The following is a 24,756-nucleotide window of genomic DNA, read 5'->3' on the forward strand; positions in this document are numbered from 1 at the left end:
TCAATGAGGAGCTATGTTCTGTATGGGACCCTGATGAAAGCACGTGAGACACTTCTAGAAAGCAGGGCCATGCAACCACAGCACTCAAACCGCACAGAGCACCCACGGCCTTGAGGTCAGGGGTAGCCCGTGCCTTACCCCTGGATCTACTCAGAGAGGGTGCCTCGTCTGTCCTCTTCCAAACCAAATACTTCTACAAACCTTGCCTATTCTCCCTCTGCCATCTTCCCTTTCTTCTAAAAACTTCTTCGGAGCCATCTCAGGCTCTCATTAAACAAAGGACTCTCTCAATGTTGCCACAGAATGCAAATTGAGGGTTTGATCTCTGGATCTGGGCAGCCTGGGTTTCTAATTCAGACTCCAGCAGTTCCTGGTTGGTAACCAGAGGTATTTGAATCCCGAGCACTTCAGTTTCTTCTGGAAAATGGAAATGTAGGACAAGACACAGAAAAGGCTTCGTAAGATGTCACAAACACCATTAATCCAGCTTGCCTGAAATCTAAAAGAACATGCTGGGCCCTAAAGCACAGTTGGCTCACTTTTCTCACCAGCTCCATTTCTATGAAGTCAGTGAGCATTTTTATTGAACTTCTGCCAATTTCAGACAACTTCTCTTTCTTCCTTGTAAAAATCAAGTCAATGAGAGAAAAAAAGAAAAGGAGGGGAAAGAAAATATTTCCTCTCCTTCTTCTTGACTGTCAGCTGGTTACAGCAAACTAGGCCTCTCCAGGCAGGGGTTTTCTCCCAAACTGCAGGCCATTTCCTCACACTCTTTGCAACCTTCTCAGCAGCTCCCTGCTTCAGTATCCTTGTGGGTGAGCTGTAAATACAGTAACCTCTGCACACTCCTCTCCAACCCTTCCCTGCCCCCACCCTGGTCCTTAACCATTTCCTAGCATTGTACTGCTTCGAAAATGTACATGTGGACGCTCTACCCTTCCCTCATAGACCACTAGCTCTTTCCAACTCTCTCACTTCCATCCTCCCACTTTACACCTGTTTTTCAGATTCAATAACTACAGTTTTCCTTTGACATCTTCCATCTTTGTGATGGTTTAATTTCATGTGTTTACTTGGCGAGGCTGTGATACCCACACACTTGGTTAAACATATTCAATGCGATATCTAACATATCACATTGTTAGATGTGATAAACACTCAAATGAACAGATGATGAGAAAAGATTACTTTTCATAACGTGGGTCAACCTTGTCTAATTAGTTAAAGGTCCTAATAGAAGAAAAGACCAGCCTTCCCAGAAGAAGAGGAAAAAGACCACCTTTGCATTTGAACTGCACCTCTTCCCCAGGTCTCCTGCCTGACAGTCTACCTTGCAGATTTTGGACATGACAAGGTTCCACAATTGCATCAACTGCATGAGCCAATTCCTTAAAATCTCTCTCTGTTATTTTGTTGGTTCTGTTTCTCTAGGATCCTCACTCATACAATCCCCCATCAACTCCACCCTCCCCGACATCCCTTTCTTCCCAACATGGCACTGACTCCGTGGTTCTTCCTTTCTCCACACTCTTGCCAGCCCTGTGTACCTCCTGCCCCAGTATCCCTGTGGATTCCAACCCCGGGGTAACCGAAGCATCTATGCCACCTGTTCCTGCACACGGGCAGCTGCATACATCTGCAGAAAACCTCTCTGAAGTGCACACAGGCACCCATTCACGGTCATCCATTCAAGGCGAGGTTCTCAGTCTTACGTGGGTTTTCTTTTCCAAACAGGCATAGTTTTCACTTCTCCCTCTTTGCTCTAAGTAAATATGTGGGCAGACCCAAGTTCAAACCTGTCCTTCCTGTTTTCCTTCTTTCACGAGAAGGCGTCTCTTCAAAGCCAACTATGCTCTGGCTCCTCTTGCTCCGTCAACTGCTCTCTGAAACTACATTATATTCACCCTTCCTTTCCTATTCTCTCCCAGCTGACGTCTGGGAGTGGTACTTGTCACTTCCTCTTGTCCATTTCTCACCATGTTTGCTTTCCAAAAACCATCAGTGAGGCATTTACTCTCACCTTTTAGCTAAACAACTGCTAACCTGGAATCTACTGATAATTCTGCATGAGTTTTCTATTCAATTGGTGAAAATTTCCTTACTTTTTAAATTCTTTCTTTTCATTCTCTTTTCCCTTTCCATTTTCCCTCCTTCCTTCTTTCTTTCCTTCCCCCTCCCTCCTCCTTTCCCGTCCTCACCGTCTCCTCTTTCATGGCCTCCTTCCCCTCTCTCTCCTCCTCTTTCTTGCCCTCATCCTCATCTTCTTTTGTATTTGACTTTCACCCAAGGTTTTTCAGGTGTACACTACTGCCATGCTCACTTTACAGGGGAGATAAAAACAATTTTGCTTGAGATCACACAGCCCACCACCTTCACAGCTGAACTGCAACTGGTTCCACACTTGGCATCAACTGCATGAGCCAACTCCCTCAAATTAATCAACTTCTCTCTCTTACACACGATGGAGCCTGCATTTGAATGCATGCCATCTGATAAGAGAGATGACATCTTTAATTTCTATCCACAGTCTTCCATCTCCTCATTTTTCTCCAGGCCTTTATCTGACCTAAATTTGACAACACAACTATCCAAATTACTTTTGGCTCAGATAGCAAAAACAAGTTCACTATGTCCACAAAGCCAGTGCAAACCTGCCTACAGAAAATGAGATAGTGTGCAGGTGGTATCCACTGCCCTTGCCCCCAGATTCTCTGCTTCCAATCTAGAATCCCAGGGTTGGTGAGTTCCATGGAGGAGAGAAGAGGATAATTCACATGCTGTCTGGTGTGGTCGAGCATATGGTGCTGCACAAGTTTCCTACGTGACCAAAGACTCCAATGCAAAGCCCTGTGCAATGTTCAAAGTAGGATGAGATGAGACAGAAGGAATCGATTTCATGAATCTATACCTGTTTGAATCACGTAAAATGTAGTTCCTTGATGGTGACAATTTCTTTTGAAAAAAACTGTGACATCACTGAGTAGCCAGTATGTACTTATTCAGTTCAACTGGATTATATATATTCAAAGGCTAAGAATTTTTAAAACACACAAACCAAGAAAGTCAGAATAGTCTATATGGAAATTCAATGTTTGTATGTACATACAACCAGAAGGTTTGATTTTGTGGGAACAAGGAAACTGGACAGACCAATTTCTTTGTAATTTAGAGAAATTTCAATATTTACCTATCATCTTTGACACGAAGATTTTTAAAGTAACCAGAAATACCACTGTGAGCTTAATTAATTCACATATTTATTTTGATTTAAGGATCAAAAAGCTATTTCCAAAGTGACATATTGAATTTTTTTCCATTTATTATTTCAATGTACAGTGTAAAGATGGAACTACTATTATCATAATAGCTTTGAAGCTGTTGGAATAATTCTCTGCAACTTTGCACAAACTTGCTAAAATAAATACAATATTTTCTTCCTGAAACTGATATTCTCCTGTCTACTCCCAATTCATGATGACTCTGACATATTATAATAAAGCAATTGTCCCCTGAGGATGTCTTTTCACTGCTCCAGCGATTTTTCCCTTCTCCCTCTCTTATTGAAAAAGAATCCTATTATTAAGCACTTAAAATGTTCAAGGTTCCAAAAGGGAGACAACCTTTCATTGTGAGAAATTAATAATAATAAGAAGAAATACAAATAGAAGAGGGGGGTTCAAAGCCAAATAAAAACGTCATTTGCCAGGTACAAGTCAAAGATACTTTACTTTGAACTGCATCTCTCTCTAATTTGTAGACACAGCTCTGTGGGCCACATCCTAGGATTCCGGCTTCCTGTTTTCCTCCCTCCATAGTCACAACTACTCCTGGACCAATGCCCCAATGCTGGAATCTTTTCTAAAGCAGAGCTCTTTTACATCACCCATAATATTATTCTTTGTGGACATTTCTGAAAGGAGTAAGATGCAAGTGATGATATAAAGAGAAAATTCTAGATAATGCCAACTTAGAGGTATGACTCATCAAGGCAATTTGGAGATGGATAAATAAAGTCATGAACTGAAATCCCCGTTCTTATGACTAAGAGTGTTTCCTTTAGGTATTTATACAAAATAGCAGTGCATGATCGCATCATCTCAGTACCATACATAGTCATCCACAATGTGAACCAGCAGCTATGATAGCATTATTAACAACCACTCTCACCCACATTAGCAACAAGTTTGAAGTTCTATCTCTAGAAATTCAGACTTAATTTTAAAAAATGAGCATACTTTTAAATAAAGACAGTATATATAGTATGCATTTTAGCCAATAGCACTGGGTATTTATGTGTGTCAAAGGTATAATTTGAAAATTTGAAATGTGTGTGTAAAGTGGAATGAAAAATAGATGAATGAGTTTGAAATTTAGTTAATTAAAGTTATATAAACCCTGCAAAGCAATCCAATGAGACTCCCTGGAAATAACATTATCACCGACTGGATAAGAAGTCACTGGAAGGAAGACCCTAGGGATGGTTACATTGGAAAAGTGATGGGAAGGGGGTGGTAGGACTGGGATATGACAGCAAGGAGCTTAATTGTGTTTGGATGGCCCTGAGTTGGAAAGGATGAATTGAAACTTGTTTGGCAAACATGCCATAGATCAGGGGTCCTCAAACTTTTTAAACAGGGGGCTAGTTCACTGTCCCTCAGACCATCAGAGGGCCGGACTATGGGCCCCAGGACAAGTCAGCTGCTAAGCAGGACAGGTAGCAGCGGCACAAGCACCCAGCAGGCCGGATAAATGTCCTAGGTGGGCTGCATGTGGCCTATGGGCTGTAGTTTGAGGACACCTGCCATAGATAAATGAAGAGTATGACCCAGATGAAAAGCCTGGAAGTACAAGGAACTTTGATGCATGTCCTAGGAGCAAGAATTAAGAATGTGAGACTGGAGATGTGGTGCACAAGGAAACTGTAAATGAAATAAGTCAGGTTTGGATTTGGACAAAGCCATCAGGTCTGCCAGCCAAGCAAAACATTTCAATAAAACCTAGTAATGTGATGTTCTTTTCACATCAAGTGTGTATAGCAATCCCGTCCCAGAAGCAACAACAGATATGTTTTAAGCCACATACAGACTGTTGCACTCGTTCTCTGCAATGAGCCTTGGTGCTCATCTGCAAAATGTGTGATGGAGAGGAAACAGCAGTGCTATTTTTCCCACACAGAAAGCAAATCTATGCTTTGTACTACAGTATACATTTTGATAAACAACAAAGGATTGAATCCATAATGATCATGGATCCACAAAGGGATCGATCATCATTCTACTTATTTAGAGTATGTGTAAAAAATGACCCCAAACGGTACAGTCTTTGTGGATTCCCTTCTTTCAGTGCACTGGCTGACTGTTCTGGTTAGCTTTGCTCACTCCTGAACATGAGCACCGAAGAGAGCTAAGTGTAAAGCTTCACAAACGTGGTGTGGCACTAGTTAACATGAACTTTGGCTTTCTTTCTTTCTTTTTTGAGACAGAGTCTCACGCTGTGGCTCTGAGTAGACTGTCGTAACGTCATCATAGCTCACAGCAACCTCAAATTCTTTTTTTTTTTTTTTTTGCAGTTTTGGCCGGAGCTGCGCTTGAATCTGCCATCCCCAATATATGGGGCCGGTGCCCTACTCCTTGAGCCACAGATGCCGCCCACAACCTCCAATTTGGGGGGCTTAAGTGATCCTTATGCCTCAGCTTCCTGAGTAGCTGGGATTACAGGGCCCATCACGATGCCCTGCTAATTTTTCTACTTTTAGTAGAGGTGGCATTTCACATCACTCTTGCTCAGTGTAGTCTGGAATTCCTGAGCTCAAGCAGTCAGCCTACCTTGGCCTCCCAGAGTGCTAGGATTACAGGCCTGAGCCACCACACCTGGAGGGAACTTAACCTTTTCAATCTCCCTTTTCTCAGTATCAAAATATTGATCTATCTTCTTTTCCAGTTCATGAGGAAGCATGCTATTTTAAAACTTAAAGAGCATAAGAGATACCTCAGTAAGTACCTTTCAACTTACACTGTCATTCTATAAGCAATAATAATAATAAAAGATGCTCATAAAGGTATTTTGTCCTTAGCAACCTACCTCCTTAGGGCTGTCGGGAACTATGTTATTACCCTATCCCTGCTCTTATCTGAAAGGTGGGAGGGCTGAGTGAAGTGGACAGAGTATCCCTGGCTCCTGTGTTAAGGAGCTTCCAGATGGGCACTTGACAGAGATCTGCAAGTTAATGGAACATAGCAGCCAGGGCGTGTCTTCCCACTCTCCTCTGCCTCTGGCAGCTTCTCGGTAGTGGCTCAGGCTTTTACAAGGCTCCAGGTCCCAGTGGACACCCCCTGCCTCCATAATCCTCTATTGGCAAGTTCTCGCTTCAGCTGGACAATGCCAGCCTCCCAGCTCTCAAAATAGCATCTTCTCATTAAGCTCAGCTCTAGGAGTTAGAGCATTTTCTTACTGTCACTTAAGTTCTCAGTGGCCTCATCATCTCACATGTGACTGCTCAGCTTTTCCATCACCTGTAACCAATTTCCTATAATGACTTCCCAGTCTCACATCCCTGGGATGATTTCTGTTTTCCTGACTAGGCATTGACTCAGAGGACAATTGAGGACCAGAACTAAGGTTTGGGTTTTTTTTTTTTTTAAACACAGGGTTAGTAACAGCCACTATTTACTTAGCACTTTTTATATGCAATGTCATGACAGTCATGGCAAGCAGAATTCATGCCCATTTTATTTCAAGAAAACAACTGAAGCTCAGAGAATCAGAGCATTGCAGAAGCTGGAATTAGAATTCCAGGCTATCAACTCCAAAGACTTCTCTAAACCATAATACATGGATTATACCATCCCTCAAACATACCTTTTAAAATCTTAGTTTCCCAAAACAAAAAACCTAAATGGTCACATCTTTTGTAGATAAAGACCTGTTATTTACCCAATACATTTAACCACTTTCTATAAAGTTTCTTGTCTGAAGGAGACTGGCAGCATTACTATTTATAGTTATACTGCTAATTAACCTTCAACTATCTGTATAGCACATGAGAAATAACAAGGTTTGGGTTTTTTTGTTTTCCTATTCTGTCATAATGTGATCAAAGATTAGGTGATATGCTGCACACATGCGTGCTGCCCAGCCATTATGTAAATTTTATATATATATATGTATGTATCTACACTAACACTAAAAGTAAAATATGATGCTTTATATTGATAAACAATATTTTATATACTATCAATAGATGTTTCAAGATAATGTCACATAACAAGTAGAAGATATCCATTATCTATGTAATGGTTAATTTTATGTGTCAACTTGAGTAGGCTCAGGGATGCCCAGATAGCAGGTAAAATATTGTATCTGGGTATGTCTGGGAGGGTGTTTCCGGAAATTAGTATCTGAATTGGTAGAGTGAATAAAGAAGAGCAGCCTTCACCACTGTAGGTGAGTATAATCGCATCCACCCGCTGAAGGACAGAATGAAGCAAAAGTGAGAAGAAAGTCAAATTCCCTCTCTCCCCCTCCCTTCGTGAGCTGAGGCATCCACCGTCTCTTGCCCTTAGACATCTGAGCTCCTGGTATTGAGTCCTCAGAATCAGACTAAATTATGCCACCAGCTCCCCTGGTTCTCCAGCTTGCAGACAGCAGATGGTAGAACTTAGCTATCTCTACAACTGCATGAGCCCATTCACATGTTATATATACAATCGTTTCTGTTTCTGCAAAAATCCCACCTTGTCTTAAACAGTAGTACCCATGATACCCTGGGTTTGACGCAGGAGTTAACAATTTTAAAGAAAAATCATCACATTAAAGGAATAACTTTTAAAAACATGTTGTCGTACAGCACAATTGGGAAAATAATAAATAATACTACAGTTTAGAACATATTCATTCATTTCCATCTTTTGGGAAGTGTCATATCAATTTTAAATGAAGTTGAAGACACTTTTATATATTTATACTTCATTTTTTTTCTTTCTATGAACTGCTTGTTTATATAATGCCTCCTTTTTAAAAAAAAAGTTAAGGTTTTATTTTGTTATTAATTTTTTAGAATGTTTTGTACCTGCACTAAATAATAGAATTTCCTATGATAATGGAAATGTTTTAGAATTCCTTTGTTTACTACAGCAACTACTAATCTAACACAACTATTGTACATTTCAAATGTGGCCAGTATAAACTAAAGAGCTTTATTTTTAATTTAATTTTATCTTAATTAATTTTAAACTTAAATGTCCCTATGTGGCATGTGGCTATCTTAATGAACAGCACAGCTTTAGATAATAAGTGTATTAAGTCTCTATGATGGAAGATCGACTTAATATCTACTCTATGACTTCTGCTCCTGGCCTTCACCTTTAGCCAAATCCTTCTTGCAACATTAACTAAAGGAATGTACAGGAGTGTACTGGACCTAAGATAAATGAATATCCTGTTGGTTTGTCTTGTACTCAACTAAGAATCTGTACCTGGTTGCCAAGTTTATCAAGCAACCCAATGTTCCCCATAGTTTGCAGCAAATTGGAATCATTGGGAATATTTCAAAAATTCCAATACCTGAGCTTATGCCTCTAGACATTCTCCCTGAGCATCAGAATTCCAATGTCCAGTAAAGTGTAAGAACAACAGACATAACCTGTACTTGATGACTAATATTCAAAAGCCCAAATATTTTTTTTGTACCATCCTCTAACAGCATTCTACAGCTCAGCTCAAATATTTTTGAATAATAAATTTTTATCAGCTATATGGTTCCCAAATATTTTCTCACAGTATAAGTGAAAAATTGTTTCTTTTGCTATGCAAAAAGTTGTTCTTTTGATGTAGTTTCTATTTTCAGTTTTGGTGTCTGTGCTTCCAGCGTTGTGTCCAAAAAAAAAAAAAAGACCATTCAATACCATGACCAATGTCATGAAGGTTTCTCCACAGATTTTCTTCTAGCATTTTTACAGTTTCGGGTTTTATGTTTAAGTCTTTAGTTCATTTTGAGTTGATTTTTAAGCATATGGTATAAGATAAGGGTCCAATTTTACTGGTTTGCATGTGGATATCCAGTTTCCCAGCACCATTCTTTGGAGAGACGATCCTTGTCCCTTCATGCATTCTTGACATCTTCATGGAAGGACAGTTGACCTCAGCCATGTGGGGAACACTGCTCTGTTCTGTTCCTCTATATGTCTGTATGCCAGTATCATACTCTTTTATTTACTATAGCTTTGTAATACATTTTGAAATCCAGATGTGTGATGACTCCAGCTTTGTTCTTCCTTCTCAAGATTATTTTAGCTATTTGGGGTCCCCTGTAGTTCTACATGAGTTTTAGGATTTTTTTTTCTATTTGTGTAACAAAATATCTTTGAGATTTTTATAGGGATTGCACGAATTTATAGATTATTTTAAGGCGTATGGACATTTTAACAATATTACGTCTTCTAATCTATGAACACAGAAACTGTACTCATTTACTTGGATCTTCTTTCATTTCTTTCAACAATGTTCTATAGTTTCAGTGCTCAGATCTTTTGTCTTTCTCCCCCACCAACAGCTAAGTTTATTCTAAGCATTTTATTTGTTTTTGATGCTATTGTAAATGGGTTATTTTTTAAGTTTCCTTCTTGGATAGTTCATTGTTAGCATACAGAAAGGAAATATATGAAATAACAATAACATAGTAAAAGAAATAATGAAATACAAAGAAATCCTTTAACTCAATAGCAAAAATAACAAGTAACCTGATTCTAAAATGGGCAAATGAGGAGACATTTCTCCAAAGAAGATCTACAAAGAGCCAACAGGTGTATGAAAAGATACTCAACATCACTAATCATCAGAGAAATGAAAATCAAAATCACAATGAGACATTACATCACACCTATTAGGGTGTCTATTATTATACAAAAAGAAAAATCCAAAAGTACGAAGTACTGATGGAACTGTGAAGAAGCTGGAACCCTACAACACTGTTGATGGGAATGTAGAATGGTGCAACCACTATGGAAAACAGCACGTGTGCAATAAGGGAGTTCCTCAAAAAGTTAAAAGCAGAAATACCATGTGATCCAGAAATGCTAATCCCAGGTATTTATCCATAGGAATTGAATTCAGGATCTTAATGTGGTATTTGCACTCTCCTATTCATTGCAACATATTTGCAATAGTCAAGGTATGGAAACAACCTAAATGTCCACAGATGCGTGGATAAAGAAACATGGTATAATTATAGAATGGAATGCTATTCAGCCTTTCAAAAGTAAGAAAATTCCACCATATGGGACAACATGAATGAACTCTGAGGATGTTATACTAAGTGAAATAAGCCAATCACAAATAGTCCACATTACCACTTACATGAGGTGACTTTGTCTAAAATGGTCACAGAGGAGCAGAATGGTGGTTGCTGGGAGCCAGGAAAATGTGAAACAGGGAGTACAATGAATACAACATTCCAGTTATACAAAATGATTAAGTCCTGGAGATTTGCTGTACAACACTGTGCCTATAATTAACAATATATTATGCATTACAAAATTTGTTGAGAGGGTAGATTTCAAGTTAAGTTTTCTTACCAGAATAAGAAAAAAAAAAAAGCTACTTTTAACCATGTACTACGGGGTTAATCATTTTCAAAAGGTGGAGAACTCATAGTTAAACAGAAATATGAACAGGAAACTTCCTGAAGGTATAGACTAATTATGTGGACTTTAATTAAAAATACCTTTTGGGGATCAATGTCCTGAAAGGTAGAAGCAGCTTCAGGCACTCTCTAGGCATTTGCCAAGTACTGAGGCAAGTATTGCAATGCATTAGCTTGACAATTTGACATGTTGACACACACGGCATTAGCACTGCTCTACTTTATACCACAATAAATGCTGCTTGTAGGCTTAGGTCACCAGAATAAGGGCTTAAGATAGGGAAAGAGCCGTGGAAAATGCCCTTTGCAAGGAGTCTACCTAGCTTGCAGCATAGACCTCCCTTGCACTTCTGTGTCCTGGGTTTTCTACTGAAGTCCCCAGGCCCTTATTTACTTGACTTGAAACAAACGCATGTTAAAATCTTTGCAGGTGGTGTTTCTATACTTTGTCTGGCTTAGAGGGTTGACAACTCAGTCATTCACAGTGATAACAATGGCCTGAATATTTTGTGATAGGTGGTATTCGTCCATCAAATTGCCTATTCTAAGTCACAGGGTCTCCCTGTCTGTCACCAGCCAAACCCAGACTCATAATGCTCAACACTTCTACTTAAAAAACAAAAGCAAAGATACACTAACTTTAGAAAACCAACAAAGGATTTTGTTTAAAAAATCAAATTCAAGTGAAGTCCGTTTATGAAAAAGCCAACTATTCTTGTTTAACAATCATTTTGGTCAATTTATAAGACTGGTACCATCCCATTCCTTGCCTAGTAATCTGCACTGCAAAAATGAATCTTGGGCATTTATCAGAGCGAATTTGGAGAATTTGGCCATGAAGTTGCTGCATAAGATGTTCTACTTAAAATAATTTCTAAGATGTTGGATTCATGTTATTTTAGCACTTGTTCTTAAATGAGTGAAAATTATACCTTACATTTACTTTTTCAACCACTTACAATAAACTGCCTAAAAAGAGTCTTTTTATCATACATTTTGTGAGATTTTATTTTGTCTTCAATTTAAGAGGAGCACTATTAGTGGCTTGCATTTTCTAAACTTTCATAAAATATTTATTTGCCATCCAGCAGAGAACTCTGTATAAATTACCTTTTAATAGACTATAAATTTTATTCTGAATAAATGCTTTAATGTGTAATTTTTATAAAAATCATATCTCTTTCAAGGTTACATTTCTACTAAATTTCATATATAGATCATAAATAAAATAGCTTGTTTTTCTTCTTAAAGATTATTTTGTAAGTAGCAGCAGAGCATTTTATTAATTCTTTTAGGTATACAGAAGTCACTGTTCTCTCTCTGGTGCTTGAAGTAAGATCACAAGAAGGGAAAATGAAGATTTTTCCCTACGGCATTTCAACTGGTGTTGATTGTTTTTCTTGTGTTTATTTCTGAACACTTGTCTTTTCTTCTCTATCACATACTTGTATAATGCACTATGTGTTTCCTAACTCTCTTTCATAGATTGATTTAGAGGCTGAGACAAGAGGATCACTTGAACCTGGGAGCTCGAGGTTGCTGGGAGCTACAATGATACCATGGCACTCTACCCATGGCAACAGAGTGAGACTCTGTCTCAAAAAAAGAAAAGAATTTTTAAAAATTAAATTGAAGTGATCTGTGGTCTTCCAGGTGGAAAAGTCAAGAGCCTGCTTTGGCAATTCCTCAAAGTGGAACAAAAGTGACTACAGAGTAAAGTGGAACTATGCAGCCTACCTGGGATGAACAGGAAATATTTACTACATGCGTGCGTTTTGTGATGATCCATTATATATGTATACACACACACACACACACACACACACACACATATAAGCATTCAGAGATTTAAGAATTTGGTGTTGCTTTACCAATATTATGTGTTGTCATGGTACTATTGCACTAGTCTTAATTTTGATCTTAACATTCAAAATTGTCCACCAACTTTTGCTACCATAGCCAAAATTATCATTCAGTTCTTCCCAAATGTAACAGTCCAAGCTGACCAACAGTCTCACTAGTTACCTAGGAAACCGTATCTCTGGATATCTCTACTGTCCATACTTCTGTTGGCACTCTTCCAGCTTCATGAAATAGCTTCTTTAATCCTCCATAATTTAAATTATAATGCTTTCTTCAGGACCTATATAAACCCTACTTCTTTGACAGATTCAGTCTACCATGATCTCCATATTCTTTTGAATTCTTTTAATAGCTCCTAGATATTTGTACAAAGGCACAGATTAGGAGATCAATACACTCAAATCTATTCATTCATTGATTGGTTACATGTATTTCACTAATTCAACAAAATTCACATGCCACACAGGATAGTGGGCACTAGGAATACTAAGATTAAAAAAGATAAAAACTCTTTTTTTTTTTTTTTGGCCAGGCCAGGTTTGAACCTACCATCTCCGGTATATGGGGCCAGTGTCCTACTCCTTTGAGCCACAAGCGCTGCCCAAAAACTCTCTTATTTAAAAAAAGGGTCAAAATTTTATGCTATCTAAACTTCAAGAATATTAAACTCATACAACATCAATGTGCTAAAAAGAAGAGCAGGTGAAGGCAAGAGGGAGTCACTTTTAGTTAGTGTGAACAGCAGAGTATCTTTTAAGAAAATACATTTCATTCATTCATTCATTCATTCAGTTTAACATGCCAGGCTCTGTTACACACAGGATGCTGAGATGAACAGCTGGAAGGCACAATCTTTATTTACAGAGCTCTCATGCTTAAGAGGGGAAACAATTTACAGCATAGTCTAAAAAACCAATGTTAACTTAAGGGGACTGTGATAGATGCCATGTCTTTATTCTATTGGTTTGGATTAGTCAGGACACCCGTCATGCCACCATCTCACCCTGAGCACCTCCACTTCAACAGGAGTAAGCAAAGGCGGCAAATGGCAACACAAGCCTTATGATCAGAAAAACAACAATTTTCATGGTTGATTTATTACTTTAAAAAGTGTCAAAAACATACATTTTAATTAATGTAGCTAAATATTAGCATGCATTAGCCACTATTCATGTAGTTTAAAATCCAATGCTTAATTTTAAAAAGAGTCAAAGATAATCCAAACTCCTAGTTAAAATAAATACCTCATTAAGCTTTCATTGTTATTGGTTCATAATTACTGTTTATTTCATCCCTAGTTTGAATGGTTTTCATGGAATTAACTCAACCGTAATACCCAGTGTTGTTTTTCTTTTTTTTTTTTCCCCCACTCTCATACACAGCTTCAACTTGCTCTGGATTTTAAACAGGATTTTAAGCTTTTCTTAAAAATGTTTATAGGCAGTATGCTTCTTCCTGTCTCACTGTTGTTCCCCATAAACATGGACCGAATGGCCTTCAAAAGCTTTAGAGACACAAAGGTGAGTAAATCACAGTCCATTTCCTCAATGAGTTTAAAATGTACAACAGAGTTCTAAGAAATTTCAAAAAAGAGGCAATTGACTGGTCAAAGAAAATTATCATTATGTGCCCAAATAGGCTTCCAAATTATCTGTGTGCTAAGAATGATGCTTCATTAAGTTACTCATTTTCTTTGGTTCTGGCAGCTCAGCCAGAGCAGGGAAAAAAATAGGTCTTTGATTGCAATGTGTTGTCCCTGGACCACGTAAGATGCAAACAAATACAGCCACACAGTAAAAAAGGAGTCCTTTCTTTGTCATCAAGCAAACTTTCTTTAGCTTCCGTCTGCCATCAGGTGTTTATATACAATCAGTCAGCAATAAATGCCAACTGCCCTGTCCCCTGTCCCTCTCTCAGAGGTGCTGCACCACTGTTTACCACACACAGCACTTCACCCCCATACTTTAAAGAGAGTAGAGGAAGGTTTATATATATAAATCACATGTATGTGTGTGTATGTATGAATTTATACACACACACATAAATCCAAATATTATACGTGAAAACCTCCATATACCAGAGAATGTTTTGGAAATCTCAAAGTCATGAGAGAAAATAAAAGGAATGCATTTTTTTAAACTAACTTTAAATAAAGACAATGCAAAACTATCATATTCTTGAGCAACATGTAAAATTTTTTAATATGAGACTTGTTTATTTCTTGAACTCCCACACCTTCTAATGGACTAGTAGGACTTTTTTTTCAATTTCTGAGGCCTCTGTAAAATAAAGTTACCTTTAGTATTTTTATGAATTTACCATAAAACGTATTAGAAAACAAATATTTACCATAGTTCCTCTTTGAAAATGTTTTCAAAGTAGTTTTGAAGATTCTGTATCTCCACTTAGTTTAAGAGATTAGTAAACGAGACCTAGCAATGACTGTACTTCTTTCTCTAAGAGGAATGACCTTTGGCACAGAACATACCCAGATGCTGTCCTCTTGTCGATACTGCTTCCAGTTCCTGCCACTGTCACTGAACATCAGGAGGTAGCTGGTGACCCAGTTGGAGCTCCCATAGCCCCCTTGGGTGGCCACGGCAGTGACCTCCATTCTCTCGCCAAGGTCAATCTGCAACCACTGGTACTTGTTTGACACAAGTGGAGACCAGCCACCAGCTCCTTTTGTAAAAATGGAAACAAGACAAAATTGGGAAAGGAGAGTTAGTTAAAAATCTATGCTAGAGAAGCAGAAATGTCAGTAAGACTGTATTTCTGTCTGAAATGTAAGTCAAGTTTCCAAATAATAAAATTTCTTATTATAGGAAAACATACAAAAGCAAGAATTTAGTGTAAATGGATGGAATCTATGTTATTAATAATTATGTCATTTTTAGGTTGTATAGCCAGCTGATACTGGGGAGAACTAAGGGTCTCCCCAAATGTTTTGCAGTGCTCAACTTGACAAATGAACCTGCATTATCAACACTTGGAACTGGCACGTCTACTGCCCTCCTGCCTGACTGGTTAATGGTTTGGTCTTCAACCCCACTCACAGGACTGGATTAAGGGGGTAGCTGCGCAATGTGGTGGAACTGGAAAACTACTTCTGATCACACTTGGACAAGGAAATGCATTGTTAGGCTGGGAAAACAAAGAAAGTCTAGGAACAGTCCTTACCTTCCAGACGTTTACAGTCTTAGGGGAGGGACAGACGTTAAAAGGCATGTTTGAAAGGTAATGTTAATAGTAAGATGCGTGCAAGGACCAATAGCATGATGGAGCGTTCCATCTGGAGATGGCTGGAGGTGCTTCACAACCATTTGTGAGAGACGACTGCTAAATTTTCAAGTTACTAAACATAACCATCTTTGCAATTAGCCACAGTGGGAGTATTTAAACCATGGAAATTACAAACTCTGCACATAAGCACTCACCCACACCCCAGCCAGTTACTAACACACTATGGGCCCCATCCTACGGGGAAGAAGTTGGTGAAGGATGAAGACGGGGGAAAGTAAAACACCACAGAGTCGGTTATGCTTGAGCACTAAGACGGGAAAAACGGAAATGTGATGTTCTTGTATGTTCCAGGAGGTACAGGGAGAGCAGAATTGGCTGTGTTTTATTTTATCCAGCACACATGAGCATATTACACATGTGACTCCTGTGTGTCTTAACTTGGTTCATTCCTCAGCTTATCATAATAATTTCGGGGATTATTTGGGGAATTTGTTTATTTTAAGTAATATTGCCTTACTGATAATGTAAGCAATACATCATCGTTATAAAAGCCATGAAGTGAGGATTGACACATTCTTGAATTCATATTTATCTCATATTCAATATTTATTAAAATGAAAAATCTATTTCAAACCATCCCCAAGAAGCATGTTAGCATATGTTTCCTTTCCCTATTCCGTTGCCACTCACCTTAAGGCTCTGAGAATAAGGTCTAACATTTTAGAAGAGATTATCATTAATTTTATATAGTTTTAATTCCAGGGATTTTGTTGACACCTGTCACCTATTTTATGAAACCTTGAGTACAAACCCTCGTTCAAAGTGATGCTCAATAAATGTTTCTATCACAGGGGGCGTGTGCCAGCGCGAGACCTGGAGGGACACACCTGTGTTGACAAGTGTTTTCTAAGATTTAAAGATTCCTTGGATGGAGGAACACAGCACAGTGACACTCTGATAGATAAAAAAAAAACTCTCTGTTACCTACAACTACAAAAAAGAGAAGGCTGCCAGTTAGGGACATACAGGAGACCACACCAGGACAGAGTCAGAGCGAGCTGGAGCTAGAAGAGGGGACTTGCTTGGCAAGTGGGGTCAGCTAGCTAGGTTTCAGGTTTTAGGGCTCTTTATGAAACGGACAATTTGAATAATTTCTCTAGCAGGCAGTGGGGCATAAGGAATGCCCCTGGTTGTCTGGTACGTGGGCCCAGAAACGATGCACTGAAGAACCTAATGAAGGAAGTGACTGACACACGGACAGAATCAGGCACTCAAGAAGGAGAACTGACCAGCCTCCGGCCAGAGCCTCCCAACTGGGTCAAGATGGCATTTAAAAAGAAATGATATTACAACCATGTCCTCTCTTAATGGCAGCACACTAACTACTGCTTACATTCAGGGATGATTCCCATTACTTACTAGGTTACCATGAGAACTAGATACTTTTTCAATTTTTTTTCTTAAAATGAACCATTGTTCAAAAGTGTCTTCTACTCCATACATCAAAAGTACAAATGTTCTCCCTCTCTGTGGATGCAGAATATTCTTACATATTGCTATTTTTTTTCATGTGTTTCTACTTCCAATTTTCTCTATATTTGCCAATGAAGCACCTGTGGTTTGGGATGGAATTTCTTTGGTCAGCAATATCATCTACCTTGTTCAGGATAGAGTTGAATAGTCTCATATGCTTATTTTATGCGACAGGGCTTTGGGGAGCTGGCTAAATGTGGGCTACCTTGGTGCCATTTCTTTTTTAGCACAGCTCTGCTGTCTACAAGGGGCACTTGCAGCCTGTTATCTACATGGAATTTGCTGGTGAATGTTCTGACGTACACTTATACAGTACCCTGCCACAAATAGCTCGGAGAGCTCTTGACCTCTCAGTGGGAGCTGCTTCCACAGCACTATTTTTAAGTCTGAGTCAATGCTTCTCCCATACTTCATTTCTCAGGATGTGATGATGCACCACCCACCCCTTCTGCCCTTATCCTACTACTTGTTCTACCATAGTCTTACTTGATATTTATTGAGCAAGTCAGTTCTTTTGTGTCAGGCATTCTGAAGGAACTGTTAATGAATTTGTCAAAGCAATTTATTTAGTAGATGGTGAGTCAGATACAGAGAGTTTGAACACCTTGTCCTCATCTCTATAGCAGGGAAGAACAGTGTTCTACAACAGGACACAGCAGGGCCTCTCATATTGTCTGGATGCATACGTGGGAATTGGGAGTTCCCAATGAGTGCAAAAAAGATGGTACCAGTGGGGATCAAGGAACCTCAGGATTGAGTTTCCAGGCAGTAGGGCCAACTTGCCTCCCTTTGGTTAACAGTGGACCGTGTCTCTGAAGTATAGGTATGTGACAGAGGTGGTGGTGGGTCAATATTTCCCTCCACTGACCTATCTAATCTTACTATTTTCCCCGTCCCACCCAGGGCCACTTAAAACATTCATAGTCAGATGTCTTCTGTGTCTGATGCTAACCAAGCATTCTCAGTCCTCTTATTGCTGCAACTGTGTATTTCTCTGCAGCTTTTTTTACAATGAAAAGTTAGGAAAGGATGAATGAAGTGCCCCAAGCCAGCCACCATCTCAACCGGGAAGTTCTACCTTTGGAATATGTAAGGGTACCTGAGGAAATACTGATTATTTTGCTTCTTGCTCTTTCCAGTTCATTGTAAGGGTCCAAAGGCAGTAATGAGGATCTGTTTTACAAATCTGGAATTTCACAGTATTCCTCTTGCATTTCAGCGCACCTTCATAGACCAGTATTTAGAAAGAAACACGTGACAGAGGCATGGCAAGGGGAAAGAATCAGTATGATTCCAGGGAGTGCAAATTGGATCATCAATTCTCATCACAAGAGGAACCCCTCACTGACCGCTCCTCTTCCCAGCATCGCTCACAGTTACGGCTGCACGAGCTGACTTGAAACATTCACAGTTAATTGACCTTGAACATTTCAATTTCTTACCTGTGGTGAAAAGGTACTACTGGTATGCAAATTAAGCTATATCATTAACGAGGTACACTGATAAAGTAATGGAAATTCAGATGCTCCTAGGCTTTACTGAGTAATTTCAGCAAGATAAGTTGGCTACAGGGAATCCAAATGTCCCTACTGGGTTTTGATCTGTGCAGCTCTGCAGACATACATGGTATAAGTGAGTGACAGCGTGTTATGCTCGTTCTAATTTTAAGACACATGGTAAAGAATAATATGGAAAATATATGAGAGAGAGATGGGGGGAGAGAGAGAGAGATGGATGAGAGATAGCCACCGACCCTGGCAGACGCTGGTATGCCAGCCTGGGTGACGGGAAGGACCAGAGTGACATGACAAGCAAATGCAGCTAAAGCTGGGGTTAGACTCCACCAGCCATAAGCCACGGCCGAGCCTTGCACCCTTCTGGAGACACACTGTTGTCATACTTATTTTGAATGGAGAAATTGATGGCTAACTCCAGCAAATTGTAAAGTCTGAATTGCTATAAAATAAAATATAATGAATTCTTTATTTTGCTTATTAACTAAGCCTCTTCTCTGCTGGCCAAGTGTTACTTGTCCTTCATGTGCTTTTAATATATCAATGTATTCCGTGTCACAGTAACCAATACCCATGATACTGAAGACTAGCTTTTTCATAACCCCATCTATTCCATGGTTAGATACTTAACCCACAAAACAAAAACAAGAATCTTGCCTCACGAGATCCTTTTCTTCCTCCTATTGCATTTTTTTTCTTCCTATTTCTCCACTCTCTCCCTCCTGCCTTGACCTTGATACTGAGACTTGGCATAATAATATGCCATAATCATTTCAAGTAGAAACATTTCTTAACTCTTCATATTGTAGCCTGAAAACTCACATTTAAAAATAAAAATCCACCCCATCCATGACTCTCAAATGCTATAGTACTGTTATGAGAATAAAATTTTAAAAGCTTGGCAAGTGCCTATTAGTATCTCTCAAATTTAACAAGCATGAGAGTATATAATAGTTGTTAACTTTTTGAGTTGTAAAACAATTATTATTGCTATTGACTCCAAAGAAAAGAATTGTGAGCACAGCAAAAGTTGAGCTTTGAAAAACTTTAGTGGCTGAATGACCACAGAACAGAATTTCTTTTATCTGTTGCCTACCATTTCTAAGTATCAGGTGTCTATGGAACATGCTTCTGTAATATTATGTCGCTATGAGTTATAAGGAACAAAAAGTAAAAACTGTCTGCTGCTAAGTGCATACTACCAGAAACTGTATGCATTGATTACATTAATTATTACAATTATCTAACTAGAGGAAATATTCCTTAATATCCCTTCTTTTCAAATAAAACTTAAAAAAATTTATAGAGGCTAGGTAAATTTTACCATTACTTTAGCATAGGTGAGAAATTACTTTTAAAACTATATTATTCTGCATGAGGATGTCACTTTTAAAATTATCTCATTTTCATTCTTTACCCCTGGAGTATTTACAATTATCGTTGCCTCATAGGGGTATATTTTATCACAAGAATATACTCAAATCATTTATTTAGTGTGATTTTTTTTTTTACATAAATAGATTGGTCAGCTGAATTTTGTTCAAGACTCATATATTTCATCCACTAAATATCACCAATATTTAGGACATGGAGATGCATCTTACAATTTTAGGGAAGTGAAGGGAAAACAATGAAAAGAAAATACTCCTGGTCGGGGCCCTGAAATATAGATAAGAATCATCGGTATCCCCAGTGATATTAAAAATGGCCTGACAGCCATTCTAAGTGGTGACCTGGTAATGGTGATGTGTCAACTTTATTCAAGCAGGAACTACATAAAAAAGGGATTCACATTTCTTCCTCAAGAGTTTAAAATACAGAAGGACACAGATATTCAAGGGCACAAAACACAAGTGAATGTAATTGAGTGATGGTTCTGGCCATCATTAGGACATCTAAATTTCTAGAAAATAATTGGCTTAATTAGAATTGTCATAGGCAAGTTTCCCTCTGAGATAATTACTTTTTTCCAAATGTAATTTCATCTGGATTTCCCCAAGAGTTTTAAGTTAGCCTGGATCATTTCAATCCTGTCACTAAATTACAATAATGTAAAGAAACAGGAAGAGCATGGCGCCAATACTCGCTTGGCTCCCTTAAATGGTGTGCAGTGTCCTCAGGCCACCATAGAGCCTTTTAATAGCGTTGTATTTTTACCAGCTTCATCCTTTTTGCTGGAAGAAAACGCAATGCTGTGTGTGTTGCTGCTGGTCTTTTCTCATGTTAGCTCCTGAATCTTGGCACCTTCCACCCTGATCACCACAATCTGTTTCAGGGCCTGGGCCGGTGACCTCCAGCCATGACAGTGAAGCAGTGCCAGGATTCTGTTGGGACCGGTGGAGAAGAGACTCTTTTCTGCGGTGAATGCTGAGCAGAGAGAGGTGAGCATCACATGGAGGGAGCTGTTGTTGTGGAAAGCCTGCCTGAGCAGAGCTGGCACACGGAGAGGGAGAGTGGAGAGAAAGACCGAGCTCTGAGGACGTGGTCCGGAACCGCGTCCAGCTGTGGCGGCGGGGCAGCTGCTGTGCTTCCCAGTTACGTAAGCCGCTAGTTAGCCCCCTCCTACATGTGCTGGTCCTATTCCTGGCTCACTGCTTCAGCCATTCTCCTCTCTCTCCACTTCATTATTTTTATTTTCTCTTTGAGGGTTGATTCCCAACAGCATACAGTTATATCAGCATGCTCTTATTTTTCCCATTTGAAAAGGTAGAAAAGAAAAAACTTTTCTTTACCCCACTCTGTATTTTTTTGCTTCTTTGTATATAAATACTTTTCAAATACAATGTCCATATCACTCTCTGGTTTTTCCCACCCCATTCTGTCTTAGGTCAACTCCAATCAAATTTTCACCCTCCACCACTCAACTGAAGCCGCTCTCGTCAAGGTCACCAAAGAAGCCCACATTGCTAACTCCAGAGGTCAAGCTGTATCTCACCATCACACGACCTACTGATGAGAGGTGATACTTCTGACCACTCCCAATGCCTGGATGTGTAACACTTTGCTCACTTGGCTTCTGCCAAAGCACATTCTCTCAACTTTCTTTCCACCTTCTTGGTCCCTCCTATCACCTCTCATCATCTTTCAAGGTTGGGAATGTCCAGGTCTCGGTCTTCTGTTCCGCTTCTCTACTTCCTGCACTCACTCCCTGGTGACGTCTCTCGCCCTTACACTGAAGATTTAAACGTTACCTGTGTGTCTAACTTCTTCACGTTCATGTGTCTTCTCATACCCCTTTCCTAAACCTCAGACCTGTACCTTCGACTTTTCTCCCGATATCTCTAACATTTCCAAAACTGATCTTCCATTCTTTCAACAAATCCTATTTTATCCATACCCTTCCCCAGCTCCATTTATGGCAATTCTACTTTTCTGGTTTCTCAGAACAACAAAATGAACTGGAGTCATGTCTGACCCCTTTCTCTCTCTAATACCGCACCACCGAACCACCGTAAGACACTGTTGAATCCTGCTGTTGCTCCATCTTCATGAATATTTATTTGATTCCAATTACATTATTCAAGCCCTGGATACTTGCAATAGTCACCTAATAAGTCTCCCTCTTTCTGCCTCTGCTCTCTGAGACTCTATTCTCTACACAATAGGTGTAAAATATCACCCCTGTGCTCAAAAGTACTGCAATAATTCTCAGCTTCACAAGAGTGTAAGACAAATTCCTTATTAAAACAACAGCAAGGTGCAAATGATCTGCCCCTCCCACCACTCCCACACCATCTCGGCTTCCGTCCCTCTCTTCTCTCCAGCTCACTCCCATCCATTAACGATGGCCTCCTTATGTTTGCTGTCTCCCTGGTTAGCGTGCCCAGGTCTAACTCCTGGGCTCAAGAGATCCTCTTGCCTCAGCCTCCCGAGGCTGGGTCTATAGGCACCCATGACAACACTCGCTAGTTTTTCTATATTTAATAGAAAAGGGGTCTTGCACTTGCTCAGGCTGGCCTCAAACTCCTGAGCTCAGGTGATCTACCTACCTCCACCTCCCAGAGTGCTAGGATTATAGCTGGGCCTGGCCTCCTTGTAGTTTTTGGAAGGAACAAAATATCAGTCATTTCCTCATCTCAAGAACTCCATAAAGCTATTCTTTTTTTATGATAACCTGAGATAAATACTTCCGATACCTTCAAAGTAGTGCTTATAGGGATACAAAATACGTCAGAATACATCATCAAGCTTTCAAGAATAAAAAGGAACTCTTTGTTATAGAACATGCAAACACATCTCCATGAGTCATTAATCTTATTTATAAATATAATCTAATTTTAGAATAAAATTACTACCATTAATAGTTAAACAAGTATGAGAATCTGGATGACTTCAAGTTTGAGCAGCAGCCTAAAATTTTGTATGATAAGGAAGTTAAATATACTTTTTTCTAAATAATGTATAGTTTACATTTCTTCTCTTTTCCTCATAGCCTGCAAAATTTGCATATAATTTTATATATATCTAAGAGTTATTTATGAAAAGAGATATTTGCCAGAAGTTGTGGAGATGGCACACCACCGCTAACTTTTGGTACCTGCCCAGTTTTTGTTTTTTCCTGTCCATTCAAAGTCCTTCAAGTTGGACTGGTAACATGTGACTGCAGCCCTCATAACAGATGACTGGATTACAGGGCAGTCTGTGCTCAGCTGGCTCAATTGTATTTTCAGAAGCTAATAAAGCTATTCTTTCTTCTAGAATGCTCTTCTCTGAGATACTCCAGACTACATTTTTGCTGCCTCTAAGTCTTTACTCAAATCTTACCTTCTCAAAGAGACGCTAGTACTTCCTGACCTCCCCTATTTAAAATTCCTTTCACCCAGCAATCCCGCTCCCATTTGTCATGCTGAACTACTTTTTCATTTTTTTTTGACAGAAACTGCCATCTTTTCACATAGCATATGATTTTCTTACTGATTATTATTTGTTGTTTATTCCATCAAACTCCACTGGAATAGAAGCTTCGTTAAGAACCAGGATTTTCACCTGTTTTGTTCACTGAAAGTCACCAAGTATCTAGCACACTACCTGAGACATTAGAGGTATTAAATAAGTTATTTGTTGTTTAAAGGATTGGAATAAATTTGTTGCTAAATTCATACCAATTAGCGGAAAAACTGGCCCTAGAACCAAACTAAATAAAAGCTAGGACATTTTTCTTTGCGGGTGATATTTTTTCCAGAGTTCTCAGACAGAAATTCCAGGCACTCAGCTGCGATACTCACACACATCCACTACCAACTGCCTCACGGTTACACAGTTTAATCAATTATAAACTACATTTCCAAGATGTATTTATTGCTTTGTTTTGGAATTTTTGATACAATGAAAGAGAGATGCTTTTTCACTTCGTCTCCCAGCAAGGTTCTAAATTACTAACACCTCACTAAATTCTCTTCTGTTTCAGTTCTGGGCTGCCAATCAATTTTCCCTCACAGCAAACTGGTACACTGACTTTCAGTCCTCCTTCTTGTATTGCCAGATTAAACATTTCTGAAATCTTTAATAATTCAGTGGTTTGAAAAGTAACCATTTACAGCCTTTCTCTGTTTGGGCATTTTGATTTGTCTATTTGATTTGCAAATTTTGTAACAGCCAAATTTCCTCTGGCAAGCTAAAGTTGCAGAAAGAAATCAAATTCTTTGCCTTAATTATTTCTTCCACCACAGCAAGTTTCATTCCATTCAGATGTGTGGTTTCGGAAAAATGATTTTCAGCACATGATCTTTAGAAGTTCAGATGATAATCAGAACCTGCCCATGTTTTTCTTTCTAAGCCCATTATAATACTTTTTAAAAGTTTCACTGTAGATCTATTACAGGAAGGCAGGTCATTTCAGTAAATGACATCATGCATCAGACAGAGCCTACTGGCAGTATCCCAGAGGTTTAAAAACCATTTTTCGCTTCTCTACCTTTTTTTTTTTTTATCTTCTCCAGCCAGACTGAGATGATAAGCTGTCAT

General features: G+C 39.1%; 1 protein-coding gene and 1 pseudogene across 6 annotated transcripts in view; both read right to left on the minus strand.

Moving 5' to 3' along the window:
- Positions 1-24,756, minus strand: part of CNTNAP4 (contactin associated protein like 4) — a 237,181-nt gene that overhangs the window by 150,838 nt on the left and 61,587 nt on the right. For 5 of the 6 annotated variants that reach the window (XM_012806123.2, XM_012806122.1, XM_023514118.1 and 2 more), the window contains exon 3: positions 14,991-15,184. In XM_012806123.2, coding sequence (XP_012661577.1) covers positions 14,991-15,184 — 194 coding nt within the window. The remainder of the gene's footprint in view (positions 1-14,990; positions 15,185-24,756) is intronic. The other variant, XM_023514116.1, reaches the window with a different exon arrangement.
- LOC111725788 lies at positions 6,964-7,115 on the minus strand (annotated as a pseudogene).

This window comes from Otolemur garnettii, unplaced genomic scaffold (assembly GCF_000181295.1).
Source record: "Otolemur garnettii isolate 467f Iridium unplaced genomic scaffold, OtoGar3 scaffold00047, whole genome shotgun sequence".
In the NCBI taxonomy this organism is placed as follows: Eukaryota; Metazoa; Chordata; class Mammalia; order Primates; family Galagidae; genus Otolemur; species Otolemur garnettii.